General features: G+C 36.4%; 1 protein-coding gene across 13 annotated transcripts in view; it reads left to right on the top strand.

Annotated features, from left to right (window-relative positions):
- The window catches only part of TRDN (triadin), a 403216-nt gene that overhangs the window by 170334 nt on the left and 211819 nt on the right, over positions 1-21063 (top strand). For 7 of the 13 annotated variants that reach the window (XR_008380232.1, XM_053592192.1, XM_053592191.1 and 4 more), the window contains 2 exons: positions 1675-1731; positions 2618-2680. The exons of 1 other annotated variant lie outside the window; for it this stretch is intronic. Coding sequence is in view for 9 of the 12 variants with exons in the window: in XM_053592192.1 (XP_053448167.1) it covers positions 1675-1731; positions 2618-2680 (120 nt within the window). In the remaining 3 variants the exon portion in view is untranslated. The remainder of the gene's footprint in view (positions 1-1674; positions 1732-2617; positions 2681-21063) is intronic. 5 more of the 13 variants (XM_053592194.1, XM_053592197.1, XM_053592188.1 and 2 more) reach the window with 3 other exon arrangements.

The following is a 21063-nucleotide window of genomic DNA, read 5'->3' as shown; positions in this document are numbered from 1 at the left end:
CCATCTACATCATGAAACTTAGAGGCTTGGATGCTGAGCTGTGATCCTATGGTAAGTATGACACTGATGTTTAGTAAGGGCTTAGAAATAGTTACAATTAATCTGTATTTCTCCAGTGCTTGGTATCAGAGAGTGAAATCTAGTAAATACCTTTTCAAATGTCTGGAATATGCATTTATTTAGAAAAGATGGAAAAACCCTGCCACATAAAATTTCTCCCAGATAAACGGAATATAAATATACTTAAATCAGAAGTATCTTTATTCAGAATTTTAAACACAATATGCATATTTAATATGCATAAACCCTTAAAAGAAGAAAAATGCAATTTAGTTGGTTTGTTTCTGGCTCTGGAACTATCAAAATTCGACTTTTTGACTTTCTTCTTTTGATTGGATGAGCTATAATAGTATGTTGTAGACACGTTTAGACAAAGTGTGAATATATTTCTCCCTAAGACACTAGATTATCTCTAGAAGTCATGAAAAGGGGTTCTTTATAAATTACTCTTCTAATGCCAAAAGAAAGTGTTATCTTTGATCCTGTAGGTAAAAAAGCTCTATGCCTAAGGGAATGAATTAATTCCTGTATTTAATAAGATGCAGTCATTAGTAGACAGCTTATGTGTTCATCCTAGAACTACGTATTGAATTTCTTCAGTATAGTAACAATCTTATAATAGTTCTGGGTAATGGAGGTCTCTGAATGTAACCGTACTTGAGATGAGAGACAAATGACAAATGAGAAAGAGACAGTTATTTCAAATATAAGGTAAATACACTACTAATTGCAGATAAAAATCAATTTTCAAGGTTAATTGCACTTTTACTGCCTCAAACGTAAGAACACCAAACATTCGATTTCGATACCTAGGTATTGTAGGTGACCTTGTTATTTCAAATGCGTATGCTTACCAGAAAACTATCCAGGGATGTCCAATTGCAATGTGTCTATACCCGACAGTACATGAAGTTCCCTCTTTTGCTCCTTGGATCGAGACTTTCTCAGATTTCTGAAGCAGAAATCTTCCATAAAGTTTAAAGAGTCCACAAATGGTTTGATGTGGCATCTGGAGTTACTACAACTGCTGGGTGCAAAGATCATCTGAGCACCCTCGTTGATATAACCACTCAGAAAGGGCAGTGGAAGTTATGTCTCTAGTACACTGCCAGACAAATGTCATCAAGTGTAAATGCTTGTTGACAAGAGCCAGATTTCAAAAACAGTAAAATCAAAATAGATACCTTAATAGCTTAACATATTATTTATAATGAAATTCAGCACATGAAAACAAAAAGAGATAATTTATTTAGTTTACCTGCAGTATCTTTCCTAAGACAATATGTTTTAATTTTGTATATCAATATCTAACTTTAGGTGCTATCTAAACAATTGGTTCACAAAGTTAAAAATACTTTGTTCCATATTTATAAACAATATCAGCAGCCCACAAATTTTTTTTTGCATTTGCTACGAGCCTGGCATGGTGAAGAAGGCTTTGTAAACATTATCTTGCTTTGAAGGAGAGAAGAAAATAAGACTTAGTGAGATTAAATTACTTGCTTAAAGTCACAAAGCAGAGGCAGAATTGACTTAACAGTAATCTTTCATTCCAACCTGGGTTTTCTTTTCATACTGTTTTACTGAAGAAAGTATTCCAAACTTCTTCTCTAGAAAAAGAAAGAGAAAAGAAAATTGAGAAGAAAGTTACTTCTGAAACAAAAAAGAAAGGTAAGGAATTCAAAAGCTATCTACCACATGAATCAATTTGTATCCATTGTTTTCCTTTGCTCTTTGAAGAGTGTGGGAGACCAGTAATGCTACTGGTAAAGCAATTATTTTCTAGGAAAGAAATTCCCTTAATACATTTATTTTCAGTGTTATTAATGGTCACTCTTAAGATTTCTAAATATTTCAAATAAAACAGAAATTGATAAATTTTTATGAAGAAAATTCAAGCTTAAATGCTTTTTTAAAAATTACAACTATTTTTTTCTTAAGAGCAGCTGCTCAATTCTAATTCACTACTTTACTTAACTATATATGTAAATTATAGTTATAGCGTATATATGTGTAAATTATAGTTAAGTAAAGAGATTACTGTTCAACTTATTCAGTTCAATAAAAATATCCACAAAAAGAACAAATTATTTTCTGTAGGGAGGAGAAAATAATTGACTTGCTATATTTGATTTATTGTAGTTGGTTGTTTTCAAATACTTCATGTGATGTCCCAAGTGAACCTCAAAAATGTTACAGCTTTCGATATAGCTCCAGTGACCTCATAGTCCCGAGAACATTCAATATACTCTTTAGCATACTTCAGAAAAGTTGTTGAATTTGGTCATAGTTAACAATGCCAGTTAATGTTCTCACTGTCGTGAAATAATTTTTATTTTTTTGCCCTTAGCAAAACATTGGATGTTCCTGAAAAGAAAGTATACCTAAACCACTATTTTGTTATAAAGGTACCAGTTGACTTATATTTAGCATGACTGATAGCTCTGATTTAGGATTCTTCTATACAAGGCACATTGGATGCTTCAAGGACAGCCATGTGTGCCCTGAAATATATGAGTTAAACAGGTGAAGCCTTACCATCATCTTTTTTCTCCAGTAGAAAAAGAAGATGTCAAAAAGAAAAGTGAGAAGGAAATTGCCATTGATGTGAAAAAAAAAGGTATTGCCTTTTGTTTTCTTAATTCAGATTATATTGAGGGTGTTTGTTTCATGAAAGAATCTTTGTGCGACATAAACAAACTGAACACAGGTACTAAAATCTGCCCATGAGTAGACTTTCAAAGCAAAAATTCTTCCACACCAAGGTTAATGGGGAAGGAAGACTTTATTCAAGGCTACTGCACTAGGGGAAAGAGACTAGAAGTGAGTCTGAGTCTACTGCCACTGAACCATTAAAAGTGGGAGAATTTGCAAGAGCTGGAAGGGGAATCATAGGCAAAGTGGCCTTTGCCAAAGAAAAGGTGAAATTTCTGTCTCATATTTTCATGACTGGAGGTAGTTTCCCCATTTGGAACAAGGAAGTTAGGGTCCTCCCCTCCCACTGAAGCTAGGACACAGGGGCACTATCTTAATGATTACATTTCAAAGGGATGTAATCTGATTCTGGACCTTCTACCATTGTAAAACTGGGAAGTGGCTTGTAAAAACATTTACATCTCAAAAGTGCAGAGAAAGAATTTACAATCACAAGTTTTCTAAAGATCAATAAAAAGGGAGGTCAGGGGCCTAAGGTGGGAGAAAAGGGCCAATAAAGTTTAATTAAGCTGAGGGCCACCTCCCTAGACAGAAGGAAATTGACAAGTTCTACACAGTGTGCTGGTACCACCTTGAAAACATAAGAAGCTGAGAGCGAATAACGGATCCCATTAAGAAACAGTATTATTCAAAGATTTTACAGCTTAGATTTTTTCCTTTAAATTTCTTTCTGTTTCTATTCTTGTTCAAACATGAATATTGGCTTCTTTTTACATTAGGCTTAAGTCAACATGAAAATGATAGTCATCTCAAGTATTATGATTTGTTATGAGTATTCTTACCTCAAATATTTTCTCCATGAGTGTCAACAATGCTTTAAATCCTGCTATTAGAGCCTTTCCACTTTTATGAGTTATGAAGAACTGTCCTCTATTAAAATGCAAATCTCCTGGATCCTGTGTATATGGGTTGAACAACCCATTCCTCGTAGCTATTCACAACTTAAAGTCAATGAGATTTCCAGATCTTCCCTGTGGAATAGCTGAAAACAAAGCTCTAAAAAATGAGGTAGTAGGTAAGCTTAGATAAGGGAGAGACTGAAGAGAGAGCTTCAAGGTGGGATATTGTCCGGTAAGGGCAGGGAGGCCTGAGTAGTGTTCTTGAAAACCATCCTATGCTATTTTTAGATAGTAATAGCACATGTAGAAAAATGGTGGTGATGAGGACCTTACAAAGGGTGACCATTGGATGACCAACTACATAATGATTATTCTTAGCAAGGACCAAATAGAAATGAAAGAATGTTAGAAATGGAGGAGAAAAAGCTAAAATATTAAGAGTTGCATGATTGTATGGCTTATGAGGTGAACAAGAAGAGCTAGCCAGACATTTTGTGGATCTGGGAGTTGCTTGCCAATTCCTTTGCATTCAAATTTCCATTGTTAAGGATGTGTTGTTTTGAGGTCTATTGTATTGTTGAAATTTGTTCATTTTGTTTTAAAGTTTTCTTTATTTTAGGGTGGTGCCTGTGGCTCAAAGGGGTAGAGTGCCGGCCCCCTATAACGGAGGTGGCGGGTTCAAACCCAGCTCCAGCTAAAAACTGCAAAAATTTTTTTTTTATTTTTCTGGTGAGATATATATTTTATCATATGAATTAAATATACAGTTCCAACTATATGATGCTACTGAGGAACTGGTTGCTTGGATCAGTGGATCTGTGTCAATTAAATAATTGGGCAACGAAGATAAATCAACGCACCAAGGCTCTCCTTTCTGGGCCATTAGTTTCACTAAAAGAGTCACAGAAGAAAGTTTTGAGTTGTAATTTTCAAAGTGTTTGTCATATGTATTGCAAGTGCAAAGGCAGAAAAAACGCTTTTGGCAAAACTCAATGATGTGTGTGTGTCTGTGTCTGTGTGAGGGTGTTATCTGGGATTGGTTTTAGATTTTTGAAGGAAAAGGCAAAACATGTTTATGTGCAAATGAGTCAAAAGGGAAAATCTGATATTCCCGTGTCATTGGGAGACCTGTGGTATTAAACCGAGAGTCATGTCACAGTGAGGTTGTGCACCCCTGAGGAGATACCCGATTATGCTGATATCACTTCCAGCAAGGACGGAAGTGAAGCAGAGACCAAATGAGGCAATTCTCAGCACATCTGGGGAGAGCTGATCAGCTAGTGTTGCAAAACAAAATTTTCTTTCTGGAATCAATTTTGTGCTCATATGCTCATGATTTTACTTTTTTTTTTTTTTTTGAGATAGAGTCTCTCAGCGAGAGTGCTAGAGTGCTGTGGCATCAGCCTCATTCACAGCAACCTCAAACTCCTGGGCATCAGCGATCCTCTTGCCACAGCCTCTCCAGCAGCTGGCACTACAGGCACCCAGCACAATGCCCAGCTAATTTAGTGTTTTCAGTAGAGATGGGGTCTTTCTTTTGCTCAGGCTAGTCTGGAACTCCTGAGCTCAATTTCTCCTCCACTGTGGCCTCCCGGAGTGCTAGGATTACAGGGATGAGACATAGTTCCCGGAGGCGTCATTTTCACCCTTGATTCCACAAAAAATCAGAGCTTTACCAAATCAGTGCAACTTCTCAATGAAATATGCACAGCTCAACTGTTCGTTTACAAGTTCTTAACCTCCAAGTATTCAAAATTGAATGTTTGTGGATGTGTGTGGGTTTGTGTGTGTGTGTGTGTGTGTGTGTGTGTGTGTGTGTGTGTGAGAGAGAGAGAGAGACAGAGAGAGAGAAAGGCGGGAGGGTGCAACAGAGAGAGGGAGAGAGTAGCGGAGAGACACTGAGATTCAATTAGTGCCAGTTTTTAACTTACCTTTCTTTTTGGAGATTAATAATTCTTCAAGTATATTTTCATATGACAGCAATATGGTTTACAAAGTCAGTTTTAAAATTATTATGAAAGTAGTAAAAATTTATAGACATAATGAGAGAGATTGAAAATAACCCTAAATCTTGAAGAGCTGGGAAACATATGTCATTTCTTTCTAAAATAGTCAGAGAAATGTGGCAGAGCATATGATATTACTACTGTATCCCCAAAGAGTAGCTAATTTATAAGGCAAAAGATATACCTACAGGCTTAATATGTGTTTTATAGTGATATTTGATTATATTTATGTTAATGTTTATATTATTTATATTATATAATATACCCATTTATTTATGTGCTATATTATTTATCTTACTCTACTTATATTTTATAATATGCAGATGCAAATGAAACATGAGGCTCAAATTATGTTGACTGATAAATTAACCTCTACTACGTGACATTGATAAATCCCACCTTGATAATGATCTGTGTTAGGTATGACTCAAAACTGTCATCCTGTTGATTAATGATGGTGGAAAGTGAATAATTGGTACATAGGATTTAATTGTACTGATCTCTATGTATTGTGTATTTGAAATTATTCATGGTCAGAGGAATAAATATCTGCCAGTTAAAAACACCATGTAAAATTAAAAACAAAGAGAAAAATCACCAGAATATTTTTGAAGTGTTATAAGGTACATTTCATGAGAAGAAATAGCATGGAATAAAGCAACCACTGAAGGAAGTAAGACTTTTTAAATACATCTCTCTAGGTTTGTATTAGACTTCAATGCTAGAAACACCAAACACTCTAGTTAGTACAAACAGAAGAGATTATACACAGGACACAAGATACACAATTCTTCCAGTTGAAGGACTGGAAATTAAATGGTGTTACTGGATTATTAAGCAGCAGGGCACAATAACAGTAAGCTGCTTTGTTCACCAAAGTTATCTCTTCACACCCAGCAAGACTAGATACTGGGAATGTTGCTGCAGGTCTCAGTAACTAACTGACATCTTCATTTGCCAAATCATTATTCTGGCTTGCCGAACCATTCCTGCTTTTCAGTCTCATTACTGTATATCTAAATGGTGCGATTTAATATGTCGTCTGAACCCTAGCTACAAGTGAGTCAGCAAGATGCAGGTTTTTGGCATTCTATCTAAGTTTTCCAGTTGGAAGAAAGGGCAAATGGAAGTTGAAAGAAGATCTCCACAGTTATCTGTAATAATGTTACTTTCAGAGGTGTCGGGAAAGATAAATTTCATATAATAAGAAGAGATGGAATTTGAAGGCCTAAATTGCAGTGAATAAATCTATCTTTGATTCTCACCAAAATGAGAAAAGATGACTCGATCAAGTAACATGATCAAATTTGGCAATTTAAACTGTAGTTGAGGGGTGTCCAAGCTTTTTTTATTTATTTATTTTTTTCTCTGCCACACATAGAAAGAATACAATTGTTTTGGGCCACAGGTTAAATACACAAACACTTTAAAGCTGATTAGCAAAAAAAGAAAAAAAAGGTCCTGTATACTTATCCTGATATCTGATATCACAGAGAAGGAAAAAAAAAAAAAATATTCCCAAGGTCAGCATGTGGCCCACAGGCCACAGGTTGGACACCCTGTGTAGTTTATGCTTTTTTTTTTTTTTTTCCCTGAATTGTAGATAAAAGCAGCATGGATATTCTTCCTCTCTTCATCATACAATGAAGATATTTTTGTAACAGTAATGTTTCACCTGTTTGATGAAATTATAATGCTTTAAAAATCAACAAATTTCTTTGTCTCATACTAAAAAATTATAATCTGAGAAAAATATATGGACCAACAGAGAAACAAGGCCCAAAGTAAAATGACCAATTGTCTCAAGTTGAGCTTTTTGGAGTTAAAAGTCATAACTGCTGGGGTCCTGCCCTGGGGGCAGGGTCCTTTCAGACCTGTGGGACTGGCAGTGACTGAAGGAAAATATAGTAAAAGGCTGGGAAAGATAAAAAGGACACACAGAATAAAGTTTTCAAAGGTGGGAACGCAGGTGACCACTGCTAGCTTATGGGGTTCCAGTGAGTGGCCCTGAGTGTTTGTTCTACTCAGCTTTTATTGAAGGCTATTTTCTCATTTAGCCCAGAGGGTAAGCTGAGGAAGGGAACAAAAACATCAGCAGTTTCTCTGAGTAAGCATGTTAATTCTTATTCCATCTATAATCATTAACTTTAAGGGTCATAGAAACCTTGTGAAATCCAAAACCTGAGCCTTGCGTGGGGGCAGCCTCCTGTCTAGTAACACACACAGATCCCTTGGGGGGAGGTTAATTCCCTTTAGTTCTCTGTGGAGCAGACACAAGGGCATCAGGCTCCTTTGAAGAGTCGGTAGAAGAGTTTTCCTCTGATCTCCACCTAGAGGCATCTTCCTCTGTGATTATTGTACAAACCCTCCTGCCCATATTTCAGGGCTCTAGCTGTTCCCTTGATCTCTGTCCTGGCCATAATACAGATACCCACAATGTGTATTTGCTTTGGCTGTCGACTGGGCAGGGGACGGCCTGGTTATTGTTCCTTCCTAGGCCTTGCCTGTAGCTTGGTCTATGGGCATGATTCCTCAGAGTGTTTACAGATCCAGCAGGGGTGTTTGCAAGCTGTATCTCTTACAGGCCAGGCTTCTAATAAAAGCAGGAACTGCTCAAATAAGTCATTTAGCTGCTGGTTTAAAAGTAAGCTAGCTAAACTGTTTTTATTCTGCCTTGCTCAGCTTATTTCTCTGTTTTTCCCTTTTTCTGGAAGTGTTTTCCTTTGCCTAGAATGGGATCTTCAGTCCCTACTCTCCCTGCAATAACATTTCTGGAGTTAAATTATTATCACCCTATATGCTTATAGGTTTATTAATTATAAAAATAATTCTTACACCATATGTTGGATGATAATGATGTAAAATTATTCATTATCATATCACACTTCACAACAGGATTTTCTTTCAAGAATGATCTTCATAGAAGTATCGATTACAAGAAGGACCCTGTAGATTTGCTGAAATAAGCTCCTAGAAAAAGGCCAAGTCATTCATTCATTTGTGCATGTGTGCATTCTTGAGAGACCTGTTTACTAACTGCCTGTGATTATGTGTACCTAGCTTTATAGGAGATGGTGCACACAGACAGGGTCTGCCCTAATGATACTTACAATTTGATGAGGGAGGCACACAGTACATAAGGCAACAAAAAGAAAAAGAAAAACTTGGAGTAAAGGCAATGAAGGAAATAAATTTGGGGCAAAGATAGCAAACAATGCATGGAGTAGAGAGGTATTTAAAGATGCAGCATGTGGTGTATGCATATGGGGTGTGTGTGTGGTTTGTGCAAAGGATCCGAATAAACAGAAGTGTGTGGGTGTCTAGATTTTATTGAAAGGATAATGGAAGATTCTGAGCTGGAGCTTTTTTTTTTTTGATACAAGTCTCACTCTGTGGCTGCAGGCCATGGCCCCAGCCTAGCTCATAGCAACTTCAAACTTGTGGGTTCAAACCATTCTCCTGTCTCAGGCTCCCAAGTAGTGGGACTGTAGATACTGTAACCACCTACCACCTCACTAGGCTAACTTTTCTATTTTTAGTAGAGACAGGGTTTTCTTGCTTTGCTTAGGCTTCTCTGAAATTCCTAAGCTCAAGGGATCCTCCCATCTCAGCCTCTCAGAGTGCTGGGTTTATAGGTATGAACCGCCATGCCTGGCCTGGAGTTTTAAATATAGCAATCCATACAGACCATAGTTAATGTCCGGGGAATAGATTATATTACGCAGATATACCGTGTCAAAAGTAAAAGAAAATGGAATGTAGAATCAAGACCTGGGGAGCTCTAGTTTGTAGGGAGTAGATAATAGAAAAATAAAGCAAGAGAAGCTGAAAGGAATTACCAGAGAAATTAAGAGAAAGGCCAAATAGTTTGCTATTAGCCATAGATTTCTCAAGAAGCAAAAAGTTACCAACTCTGTGAATGCTGTGACATGAGGGTGGAAGAGATGAGGGTAGTCAGTGAAGTCCGGGGCTGAAGCCAGACTGGAAGGAGAGAATGAAGTATAGAAGCTTTTTGGGGGTCAGGGGTAGGGCTGACACTGTGCTTGTATAAGGAGTAAAGAGTTTTTTTTGTCTAATTTTGCTTTGGTAGGCCCATATAGAGCCTCATGAACATAAACACAGTGTAAGACATTTATATAAAAAGGGAAAAATATGCAATCAAGAATCTAAAAGGTAATTTATTAATATAATTCATTGATGAGTACCTGGGTGAAAAATATGTTGTTTTTTTTTTTTGGAGATAATACCACAGATGCTCTAATAACATGAAATTGACGTTTTCAAGCTATTAAGAGGAATCTATATAGATTGCCCTAAAACAGAGGTATGCATTTGCAAGATATACTATATAAGATTAGGTGACTCCGATGCAAAAACTAAAACTCCGATTATGATTATAAGTACATTGTAAGTTGAAAGCCTCAATTTCAGAAAAGGATATATCCAAAATGTCCTTTGTGTTCACTGAGGTAAGTTTGTAGGATATATTTTAACAATGTTCTTTAAAGATCATTCATTCAGTTATAACAGCCTGCTGGAATTTCGTGTTAAGATATCTTTGTGGTAATAAATTGATCAGGTCAGATTAATCTAGAATAGAGCTCATAAGGTTTATGCTGTTTTAGAAGGTACATTCATATCTATTTCCATAGAATATTTTCAATTATTGTATGGGAAAGAAAAGTCTGGCCATTTGATTTCTCTATATTAGATATGCTTTTTCCTTGAGAATATTGCAAAGAGTCCTCTGCCGAAGCTTATTGCTTTGAATGTATCATTAAATTTTATACCTCCCAGACATTAGAATATCATCCATTTTACTTCTGAATCTTTTGTAGAAAGTAATTCTTGCTACTAGAGCTCAAGATAATTTACATGGTAGATTGCAGATTACTAAAATTTTACATTAATGTGTCATTAAAAGTAACTTCCTTAAAATATATGTGCCTATGTAATTGGGTAAGATAATAGATAGCATATTTCACAAGTGTTTATGTTAAGTTTAAGAATTAAAAGAGCATGCTTCCCTTTTCCAGACTTGTATTTTGAGAAGATTACATCTTTCCCTGATCATTCCATCTTTCTCGATTTGAAAAGTACTTGGTTTTAGAGTACTATCTTTTATTTGAATGTTTGTTGTATTTTGAAAATATGTATTTGGACAAGATTTGACAAATGCATCAGATTAGTTTTGTAAGAAGCTTTGAATTCTAGATAAATTTTTTTTCAGAGTATTTTGTAGTAATCTATCTAATCCTAACAAGTTGCAAAATACAGATAATTCACGCACTATCTGAGTGACCTTGGGGCAGTTATAATAATGGTATTTACCAGTTGAAATACTTAAAATATTTATTCAGATAAGTAAATAATTGGAAATGTAGTACAAATCAGGTTTGATCTATTTAGTAATTCCCAACCTTGACTTACTGGGGCTCCATGATGTAAGACAACAGTAGATTCCTTTGAAGTAAGTTTTTTGTTCCCAAACCAATCAAGTTGAAAGTCTGAGTTCAGATGATGGTAACTTGAATGTATTAAAAAAATTCATCATGATTGAATTGCTTTGAAGGTAAGAGAATATATTTTCAAGTACTTTGTATTCATGGAAATCATGAGACAATAGCTGTTTATACCTTTGAGGGTATGAGATTTTGTAATGGAATAATACCAGAAAGTCTTCTGACTTGTTATTTAATCCGATGTCTTTGATTATGTCTCAACTAGCTAGATGGAAGCAAACCTACTTTAGAGAAGGTGAGATAGAACTATAATCATGATCACTTGTTGTGTCTGATATATAACAAGACCACCTGTTGTGTCTGCAATAATTCTCCTTGAACTCACAATAATACAAAAGTTTGTATAGGCTTAATGCAAAAGTGAAGTAAAGGCATTTTGGCTTAAAAATAAATTTAAAAACTCAGAAAGGCTAAATGTTTGTATTAAAATTAATCAGGCCTACACAAAGGGTTAGTATAAAACTGACCATTTTTAATCTTTTTAATGATCATTTTGGAGAATTGGGACTATCCACAGAAAGCAGAAACGAAATCAACCCTGAATTTGAGCCTGAGACAGTTGTGGTGTCTGCTGGGCAGCACTTCCATCAGGGAGGATTGCATATATAAGGAAGCAGTGGTAAAGAAACAATGCATGTTTCTTCCCGGTGTGCACTGATATGTCAATATTTTAAGCATTTCCTGCACACATACTAAATTATTTTTAATTCTAGCTTATATTTACAATGAATTATTTTCTGAGAAAAAAGAAACGAAATAATTGGACATTAAAACAGTGGTCTCTTACAAACATTATACATCATACAGAGTGATAGAGGAAGTGAGATGTAAGACAGAAACAAAATTTTTGTAAAATTTCAAAATATTAAGGGAGTACAAATATATTAGTTTATGTGGATCAAACTATAATTAAAGTCTTCAATTTTAGTAGACATATTTTTAAACAAACCTGATTATAATCAGAGGAAAGTACTCCAGAAACATGGATGTCTAATACAGAAATGAGAAAGAGGGAGCATATGAAAGCCTTGTCTCTAACTTTGATCTACTTTCCTGTATAGGTGGTAGACTTACTTTTTATTATCCCCCAAACTGAGGACTCCACAGTAGAAATTAGAAGTAGACAATGTGGGATGGTCAAGATTACACAGGGAATCTTTTGAGTCAGTGAAGTCTACCATCTGAAGTGTTAAAAAAGCAGAAAAATGGGAATCACTCTCAAATTTGGGAGGGTAACCTATAATAAGCTGGACTGAATTTAATTTAAGAAGACTTACAAGATTCTAATTTTTTTAAATCAAACATCTAATGAAACTGATGAAGTTTTAAATTATTGAAATGAAGTTTGAAACTTGAGCTTCATTGAAATGAAGTTTTGAATTATTATTATTACCATCGTCTTACATTAAGTCACTTGCTCAACCCTTATAGAAGGTTGGTTTAAAAAAAATGTGCTCAAGAATTGATTCCAGGAAATGAGGTCATAGTAAATGTTCACTGTATATAACCTGAATTTAGACTATCTCTCTTGACTGTCTATTCCGGCATAGAACATTATGGTGAATCGAATCACAGCAGGTTTTATTTTTTTTATTTTTTTATTGTTGGGGATTCATTGAGGGTACAATAAGCCAGGTTACACTGATTGCAATTGTTAGGTAAAGTCCCACTTGCAATCATGTCTTGACCCCATAAAGTGTGACACACACCAAGGCCCCCTCCCTCCTTCCCTCTTTCTGCTTCCCCCCCATAACCATAATTGTCATTAATTGTCCTCATATCAAAATTGAGTACATAGGATTCATGCTTCTCCATTCTTGTGATGCTTTACTAAGAATAATGTCTTCCACGTCCATCCAGGTTAATACGAAGGATGTAAAGTCTCCATTTTTTTAATGGCTGAATAGTATTCCATGGTATACATATACCACAGCTTGTTAATCCATTCCTGGGTTGGTGGGCATTTAGGCTGTTTCCACATTTTGGCGATTGTAAATTGAGCTGCAATAAACAGTCTAGTACAAGTGTCCTTATGATAAAAGGATTTTTTTCCTTCTGGGTAGATGCACAGTAATGGGATTGCAGGATCAAATGGGAGGTCTAGGTTGAGTGCTTTGAGGTTTCTCCATACTTCCTTCCAGAAAGGTTGTACTAGTTTGCAGTCCCACCAGCAGTGTAAAAGTGTTCCCTTCTCTCCACATCCACGCCAGCATCTGCAGTTTTGAGATTTTGTGATGTGGGCCATTCTCACTGGGGTTAGATGATATCTCAGGGTTGTTTTGATTTGCATTTCTCTAATATATAGAGATGATGAACATTTTTTCATGTGTTTGTTAGCCATTCGTCTGTCTTCTTTGGAGAAGGTTCTATTCATGTCTCTTGCCCATTGCTATATGGGATTGTTGGCTTTTTTCATGTGGATTAATTTGAGTTCTCTATAGATCCTAGTTATCAAGCTTTTGTCTGATTGAAAATATGCAAATATCCTTTCCCATTGTGTAGGTTGTCTCTTTGCTTTGGTTGTTGTCTCCTTAGCTGTACAGAAGCTTTTCAGTTTAATGAAGTCCCATTTGTTTATTTTTGTTGTTGTTGCAATTGCCATGGCAGTCTTCTTCATGAAGTCTTTCCCCAGGCCAATATCTTCCAGTGTTTTTCCTATGCTTTCTTGGAGGATTTTTATAATTTCATGCCTTAAATTTAAGTCCTTTATCCATCTTGAATTTTATTGCTGTCTGCATAAACCAAGGACACTATGAAAAAAAGTAAAATGTATTACATATGGAATAATGATTAATTGTCCTCAGGGCAAGAAATTTGAGATATCTCAGCAGGAAAACTCCAATGACAATAAGCTTAAGGTAGAAAGGAGAGACTAATAATTATTTATAATGCAAAAAAAAAAAACAGAGAAAAATCTTCAGATAATAAAAGTTTCTGGACTGGAAAATAAGAATAGTGATTATTTTTTAGGGAGTTTGTTATAAGTAATTGAGGGAGATGGAGGAGGAACACATATAATACTCCAGCAAATAAAAGCAGTCTTTTTTTTTCCAAGAATAATCTGTGTCAATAAAATGTAGCAATTATGTTGGCCATATCTTGTTATTTACGTTAATCTTAGGATATAAGGTAAAAAATACAAACAGATGAAGAAGATAATGTTAAAATGCATCAGAAGAAAAGGCACAAATACTCGGGAAGACACTATGCTGATGTAGAGTTGGGTCCATATTCAAAACAAAGAACAAAGAAAGAAAATGCACCATGGTATGGAGAATGTGAAACCTCCGTCAGTGGAAGGTCCATGGTTCAGACTGACAGAAAAAAATCCTCCCACGTGTGCACAATATGCCATCCCTACCTGCTCACCCAGGAGCATGGCTACAACCATTCTGTCCTCTGCAAATTCCTTTCGACTTCTATTGGCCATTCTCAGAAGCATTAAACATGCTGTATCACCTATACCCTGGTGTTGACAGCACGGCCCTCCCGGGTTACTGCCCGACTTCTCAGATGCCTTTATGATGAACTAAACACCTCGTAAGAATTGTCTAAACTCTCCTCCCAGCCTCTCTGTACACAGGCTGTAATCCCCCCATGGTTCTCGTCTGTTCTGCACACAAGCAAATGCAGATGTAAACTCCCAGTTCTTGAGAGCAGCTGGCAACTGGTCTCGCATCACTCAGCCTCTCAGACAATACTCTTTCCTTTTAATATCGCGTGTCACTATTTCTTATTTTCTTTTGCTGACTTCCTCCCTTTCTTTCTGGAGTCTTAAATTAGAAGCAGCCTGGGGTTCAATCCTATGTCTTTTCTCCTCTATACACACTTCCTTGGTGACCTCATACAGTTCCATGAGTTTAAAACCAATTTTATAATAAGGACTCTCAAAAATCTGTCTGTGGCTCTGATTTCTCTCTGACTTCCACATTCATGAATCCAATTGCCTATTCGCTGCTCCCTTTAAGATCTATTAGACATCCCAAAGTTAATATGATTAATAAAAGACCCCTCAAATCTTCATGCAACACCCCCCTGAATGTGTCCTCTATACTTCACTCTTTTCCTCATAATGAATTATTACATTTTTTAAAATTAGGCCTAAATCTCTCCAATAACCCTCACTCTTTTATTTCTTCTTTTTAATTCATCAGTAAATCTTTTATTTTCACCCCTGGAATATATTTAGTAGCTGATCCTTTTGCACTACCTTTAAGAATCACCCTGGCTCAGAACCATCATCTCTTGCCTCATACTAGGGTGATGATAACAAAAGCCATGACAATTCCAGCAGCTTTCAAAAATGATGAAATTTATTTCTTGTTCATGCTTTCTGTTGGGAAGATTGCTCTACTCATCATAGCGGTTCAGGCACTCAGGCTGATGGAGGCGCTACCTCGTCTGTTCCCACCCTTGCAGGGGTTTTCCATCTCAATCACAGTGAAACCTAACAACTCCACAATGGCGTACAAAGCTACTCATCAACCAATAGCTAAAGCTGACACTAGGGCAGCATTTCTCATGCTGCAAGGCCATTAACTGAGGTTCTAATCACACATCCTTGCCATTTCTAATCATTTATTATTTGGGCAAATTTCTTCCATCTCCAATAGAACCCACCAGTCTCAGCATTTGGCTTTCACAAGTATGCAAATTGTAATTTGTTATTTCAACTGAATTTTAGCTTCACTCAAATTTTATCAAAATGACAGGAATAATTAATATGTGAGGTCTTTACTAGCAAGTGTTTTTTTTGAAAATCCACAGACAGAAAGCTAATTGATGTCTAAGTTAATTTTTTTCCTTGTTTGCAGAGAGCCTGTAAAAAAAAATATAATGCATATAAAAAAGGCACAACTTTGACTTTGTTGTGAAATGGCATCTATTAAAAGAATTTATCCTTGATGAGAAGGCATAGATGTGTGAAGGTCAGAGTGATAGAGGTAGGACAGAATAACCAATTAGGAACGGAAAGGACAGTTATGCAGGAAGAAGTTAAAGACTGAAGGTTGGAAAACAGCTTTCCTTCAGTTTAGTGCATTAGTAATACAAGGCATAGAGTTCCCATATGTGCCACTGTATGCAGCTTTTAATTCATCATAGTTAATGGTAGGTATTCTTGCCTTATTTCATCAATACTGAAAGAACCAACAAAAAAGGGCAGTGGACAGAATTCTTGCCTCGGGTATGTCTCTTTCCTTCTCATTCTGCTTATTTGGTGAACGGCTCTTCCCCTAAACTTCAACCATATAGGCTCAAACGGGGATTCAAGTTATCCTTATTGCTCCACCTGTCACTCCCCCACAGGTGAGAGCCCATGGTTCAGGTGGGGCCACAGTGCTGTCCATGAACATTTTAATTAATTTATTCATTTAGAGACAGAGTCTCACTCTGTTGCCTTAAGTAGAGTGCCTTGGCACCATTGTAGCTCACACCAACCTTAACCAAACCCCAAAGAGGCTTGAGCAATCCTCTTGCCTAGGCCTGAAAAGTAGCCAAGACTACAGGGATGTGCCACTGGCCCAGCTAATTTTTCTACTTTTGGTCGAGTCAGGGTCTTTTCTTGCTCAAGCTGGTCTCGAACTCCTGAACTCAAGTAAGCTGCCCACCTCAGCCTCCCAAAGTGCTAGGATTATAGGCGTGAGCCATCACACCCAGCCTCCATGAACATTTAAAAAAAAACAGGAAGATGATCTCTTTTCTTAGGTGGTGAAATTGTATGGGTCCAAGAAATACTACTGGTCATAGTAACACCCTCGTTGCGATAGGCAGCTGTGAAAATAATATTGGCACATAGAAGAAAGGGAAAAAGGAAAAAAAAAAAAACTAAAGTAAGAGTTGAAAAGTATTTTAAGTCTATGATCGAGGTATCCCTTGAAAACTACCTCCCACAACCTCCTTTCTTATGTTACAGGATTTATTCAGTTCCTCATTTTGCTGAAGTTAATTTATGTTTTGATTTTTAATTTTCAACATTAAATATTCATTACTCAAATCTCCATTCAAGTTTAAAATAGTTATAGTAAGTTTAAAATTATTAAATAATACTCAATAAATAACAAATTGTATCAAGAATTTCAAGTCTGATTGACCTCACCTTGCTGCACAACCTCTTATAGAAGGAAAATAATTTTCCTCTAATATATGTTCACAGATGCTTATTATTTTGTAATCTGCTTTAGAGAGTGAACAAATACATATTAATCAGACTTAGAAAGAAAAATATATTTGTCAATTCAATATTTGCTTGCCAGAAAAACATATTAATGTAATTTAATTAATTTTGTTTTATGATTCAAAGCAAAGGTAACTCTCATTTGAATTCTGAGCCTAAATCTGTTTTTGTTTTTAAACTTTTATTGTGAAAAGATGGCATTTTATTTCTGGATATTTATCTCTTAAAACTATTAATAAACTCAGTGAGATGGCTCAAGACAAACAAGACACAATATTAATAATGCTATTACTTTTATTAGCTTTATTAGTAATTATAGTTAGAAAAGAACCCCCTACTGTTTTTGAAACATGGTAATCTATAGTTTATTCCTGTTACATCTTTTTGTTATTATTTTTCTAACAGCCCTCTGAAAACTTGAAACCCCCTTAGTATTATCTATATAAATTGTAAACCCATGAGGTTTAAAACCTTTTATAATTGTCATCACTGAGATAAACAGAAGATAAATAGAGGAATTTATAATCTAGAACTTAACCTTAGGTAGTTAAGTACCGACATCAAATATTTTCTTTGTTAGGCCTAAGTTTTGTTACATAAACTTGCATGATTTTATTTAGTCATTTTACCCTAAATTCTTTCTTGCATAAACTGTGAGCATAATGATTTCATCCAACTATTTGAATAGTATTTGGAATGCCTACCATTTTGTGAAGAATCTTTTACATCTTTGATTCATCATAATCAATTCAGCCTAAATTAGTTTTAATAAATCTTTGGATTACTTTCCTTGGAAGTCCAATGGGAGGAATGTCGAACTCAAGGTTATAAAGAATATTATCATTGACGGCACCCATAGCTCAGTGGGCAGGGCGCCGGCCATATACACTGTGGCTGGTGGGTTTGAACCCGGCCCAGGCCAGCTAATACAATGACAACTGTAACAATGACAATAACCGGGCTTTGTGATGGGTACCTGAAGTCTTAGCTACTTGGGAGGCTGAGGCAAGAGAATCACTTACGCCCTAGAGTTTGAGGTTGCTGTGAGCTGTAATGCCATGGCACTCGACCTAGGGTGACAGCTTGAGACTCTGTCTCACACACACACAAAAAAAAAAAAAAGAAAGAAAAAGAATATTATCATGACTCTCTCTCTTTATCTCTTTCCCCATCTCTTAACAGTTTCTCTGCTCTGTTGCAGTTTTAGGTAAACTCTCTATATAACGTAGCATGATTGCTTTTGTAAGCTTCAGGCTTATAGAGTCATAAAACACTGTATCCCAGGGAAAAGCATGCAACTCAAAATCCCCATAGAATATTCTGACTGGCCAAACTTGGGACACATGGCTGATCTGTGGACAGAATTGAGTATAGTCATCCCTTGGTATTTGGGAGGGGTATTAGTTCCAGAACCTCTGCCTTCCCCTTCCCCTCACCCCCGCCCCAGGATACCAATTCCACAGGTGCTCACGCTTCTTATAAAACTCACATAATACTTACATATTACCTACGCATATCTTCCCATACACTTATAAAACCTGATACAATGTAAATGCTATGTAAATAGTTGTCAAACTGTATTGGGTTTTATCTGTATTATTTTCATTGTTGTATTGTTATTTTTTATTGTTTTTTTTCCCCCAAATAGTTTCTGATTTGTTGTTGATTGAAGCTATGGATACAGCACTCACCAACCCCCAGATATGAAGGGCTGACTGTAGTGTGCTCTTTCCTATGGCCTTATTCTCCTGAAAAGGCAAAAGAGATTGGATGGAAAAGTTCAGGTAAAGCATGAAGAAAGGCCAGCCCAGGAACAGTGGGAAATGAAGTTAGGAAGCCAAGTCTTGACAGGAAAGATTGCTGTTATGATCAGCTTTGAGGGCTCTGCTGGGTAATCTATAGTTCATTTGGCCAGTGGTGACGAGTTCCTGAAGGGGTAGAGATGAGGGATTGACACGATATCCATGCTTACAAATTATTAATCTGCCAATATTTGTCAGTTGTAGGAGACCAACTACAGAAACCTATTTTAATTCATATTGCCACAGAGTTCAAATGTATTAGAACAGTGTTAATGATAAGACACTCACTCCTTAGGTCTGATCCAACCTGGTGTATTAAGAGGAGACAGCCATGCAAACCCTTGTAGGGGGAATTGACACAGTATATGGCAACTGAGGTCCTAAGGAAGGGAAAGAAAACATGCATCCATATTTATTTTAAATGGATTGGCCAAAAGAAGAATTGATGAAGTTCATAAATTTGGAAAGGAGAGTTTTATTTCTTATGGAAAGGGCAGCCTGCAGGGTGGCCATTCTGTCAGACTAAGACTCATAGTCTCAGGCAGAAGCCAAGAGCATGTGCTTCCAGGGAGGGACAAGGGAAAAGCAAATTTATGTTGAGCAGTGTGGTTGAATATACATATTTAACAAGCTATAGGAGGAGTCATGAATATTTATAAAAGGAGAAATATGCATATGTATGACTGAGCTCCATGCCCCTTCATGGATCCATATTCAGAAAATGGCAGTATTAGCATGATGCGAGGGTAGAGGTTTCGGCCCTCTGATGTCAGAAGGTTAAGCAGAGGACATGCAAGCCCTCTCTGCACAGCTTCAGAAGACTGGCCAGAACCACTCCGTGGTTGGTGTTCAGGAATCAATAAGGGTCAGTTGTCACAGGGCAACTGCAAAAAGGGAGGACCGATCACAAGATTGGTGTCTGCTAGCCCTGACAGGAGAAAGTTTGATGGCTGCTTGCCAGGAAGGGGGTACAATGAGGCTGTCTCACCTCCCATGTCGTCATGGCTGGGAACTCGGTTTTAAGAGTTCCTTTGGCCATGTGGGGGTCCATTCAGTTGATGTGGCTTAGATTTTACTTTAGTTCACAAGTTATTAGTAGATAAATTTCAACTGAGAATTTTGAGATGTCTGCTATTTCCTCACTTTAAACTTTTGTTAGTTAAAATATATATGTGTGTGTGTGAACTAAAAATATATATACATATGTAAAAGAATGAGGAAAATGGATATATTTCTGTCACGATGACTTTTTAAAAACACATTTGTTTTCATGTCAGCATTTAAGTTGGATGGTTAAGTGGACATTGTCAAACAGTATTTTGGGGAACCCAAAGTACATTCCCCTTTACACATATGTGAACAGTGATTAAAATTTTTGTTAATTTTTAAGGTGGTTCTTTTGTTTTTAACCTAGAAACCTAACTCGTTTCTAGGTTCAAAAGAAAGTAAGTGAGACCACTCTGTTTAGTTCAACACTGAGTATCTAGCACCCTACATAATGCCAGCAAAAAGCAGATGCCGAACACATTTCTTGAATAAATAAAGGAAGTATCTTCTGTCACAGGAGATGTATTTTCAGTTTTATTTTGTTTAAAAAAAGGATTTGCCTCCTGTCTATGAAGTTTCCATATTCACTTTGTTTTTCCCTATTCGCTTTTTCTCACTGTGGTCATGTAGAGAAAAACTAAATATTGTATTCCCAGTCTCCTCTGCTGTATGTGCAGTCTTAATTAGCTTTTCAAACACATTGCAGATAAAACCTATTAATCCTCTGACCTTCACTGAATTCAAAAGTTTTTGTGTTAATTGTTTTGAGAGAATAATAGACAGTTTTGCTGTTAAAAAAAAAGTCCTTGCCTTGCATGTCTGCTAGGAAAACAGTAGAACCAGGACAACCCTTGAAAGGAGGCATTTGAATTGCCATCCTCTGCCACCAGTTCATGT

The sequence above is a fragment of the Nycticebus coucang genome, chromosome 5 (genome assembly GCF_027406575.1).
Source record: "Nycticebus coucang isolate mNycCou1 chromosome 5, mNycCou1.pri, whole genome shotgun sequence".
NCBI lineage: Eukaryota > Metazoa > Chordata > Mammalia > Primates > Lorisidae > Nycticebus > Nycticebus coucang.
Note: the sequence above shows the minus strand (reverse complement) of the source record. Positions and strands in the feature narration are given on the sequence as shown.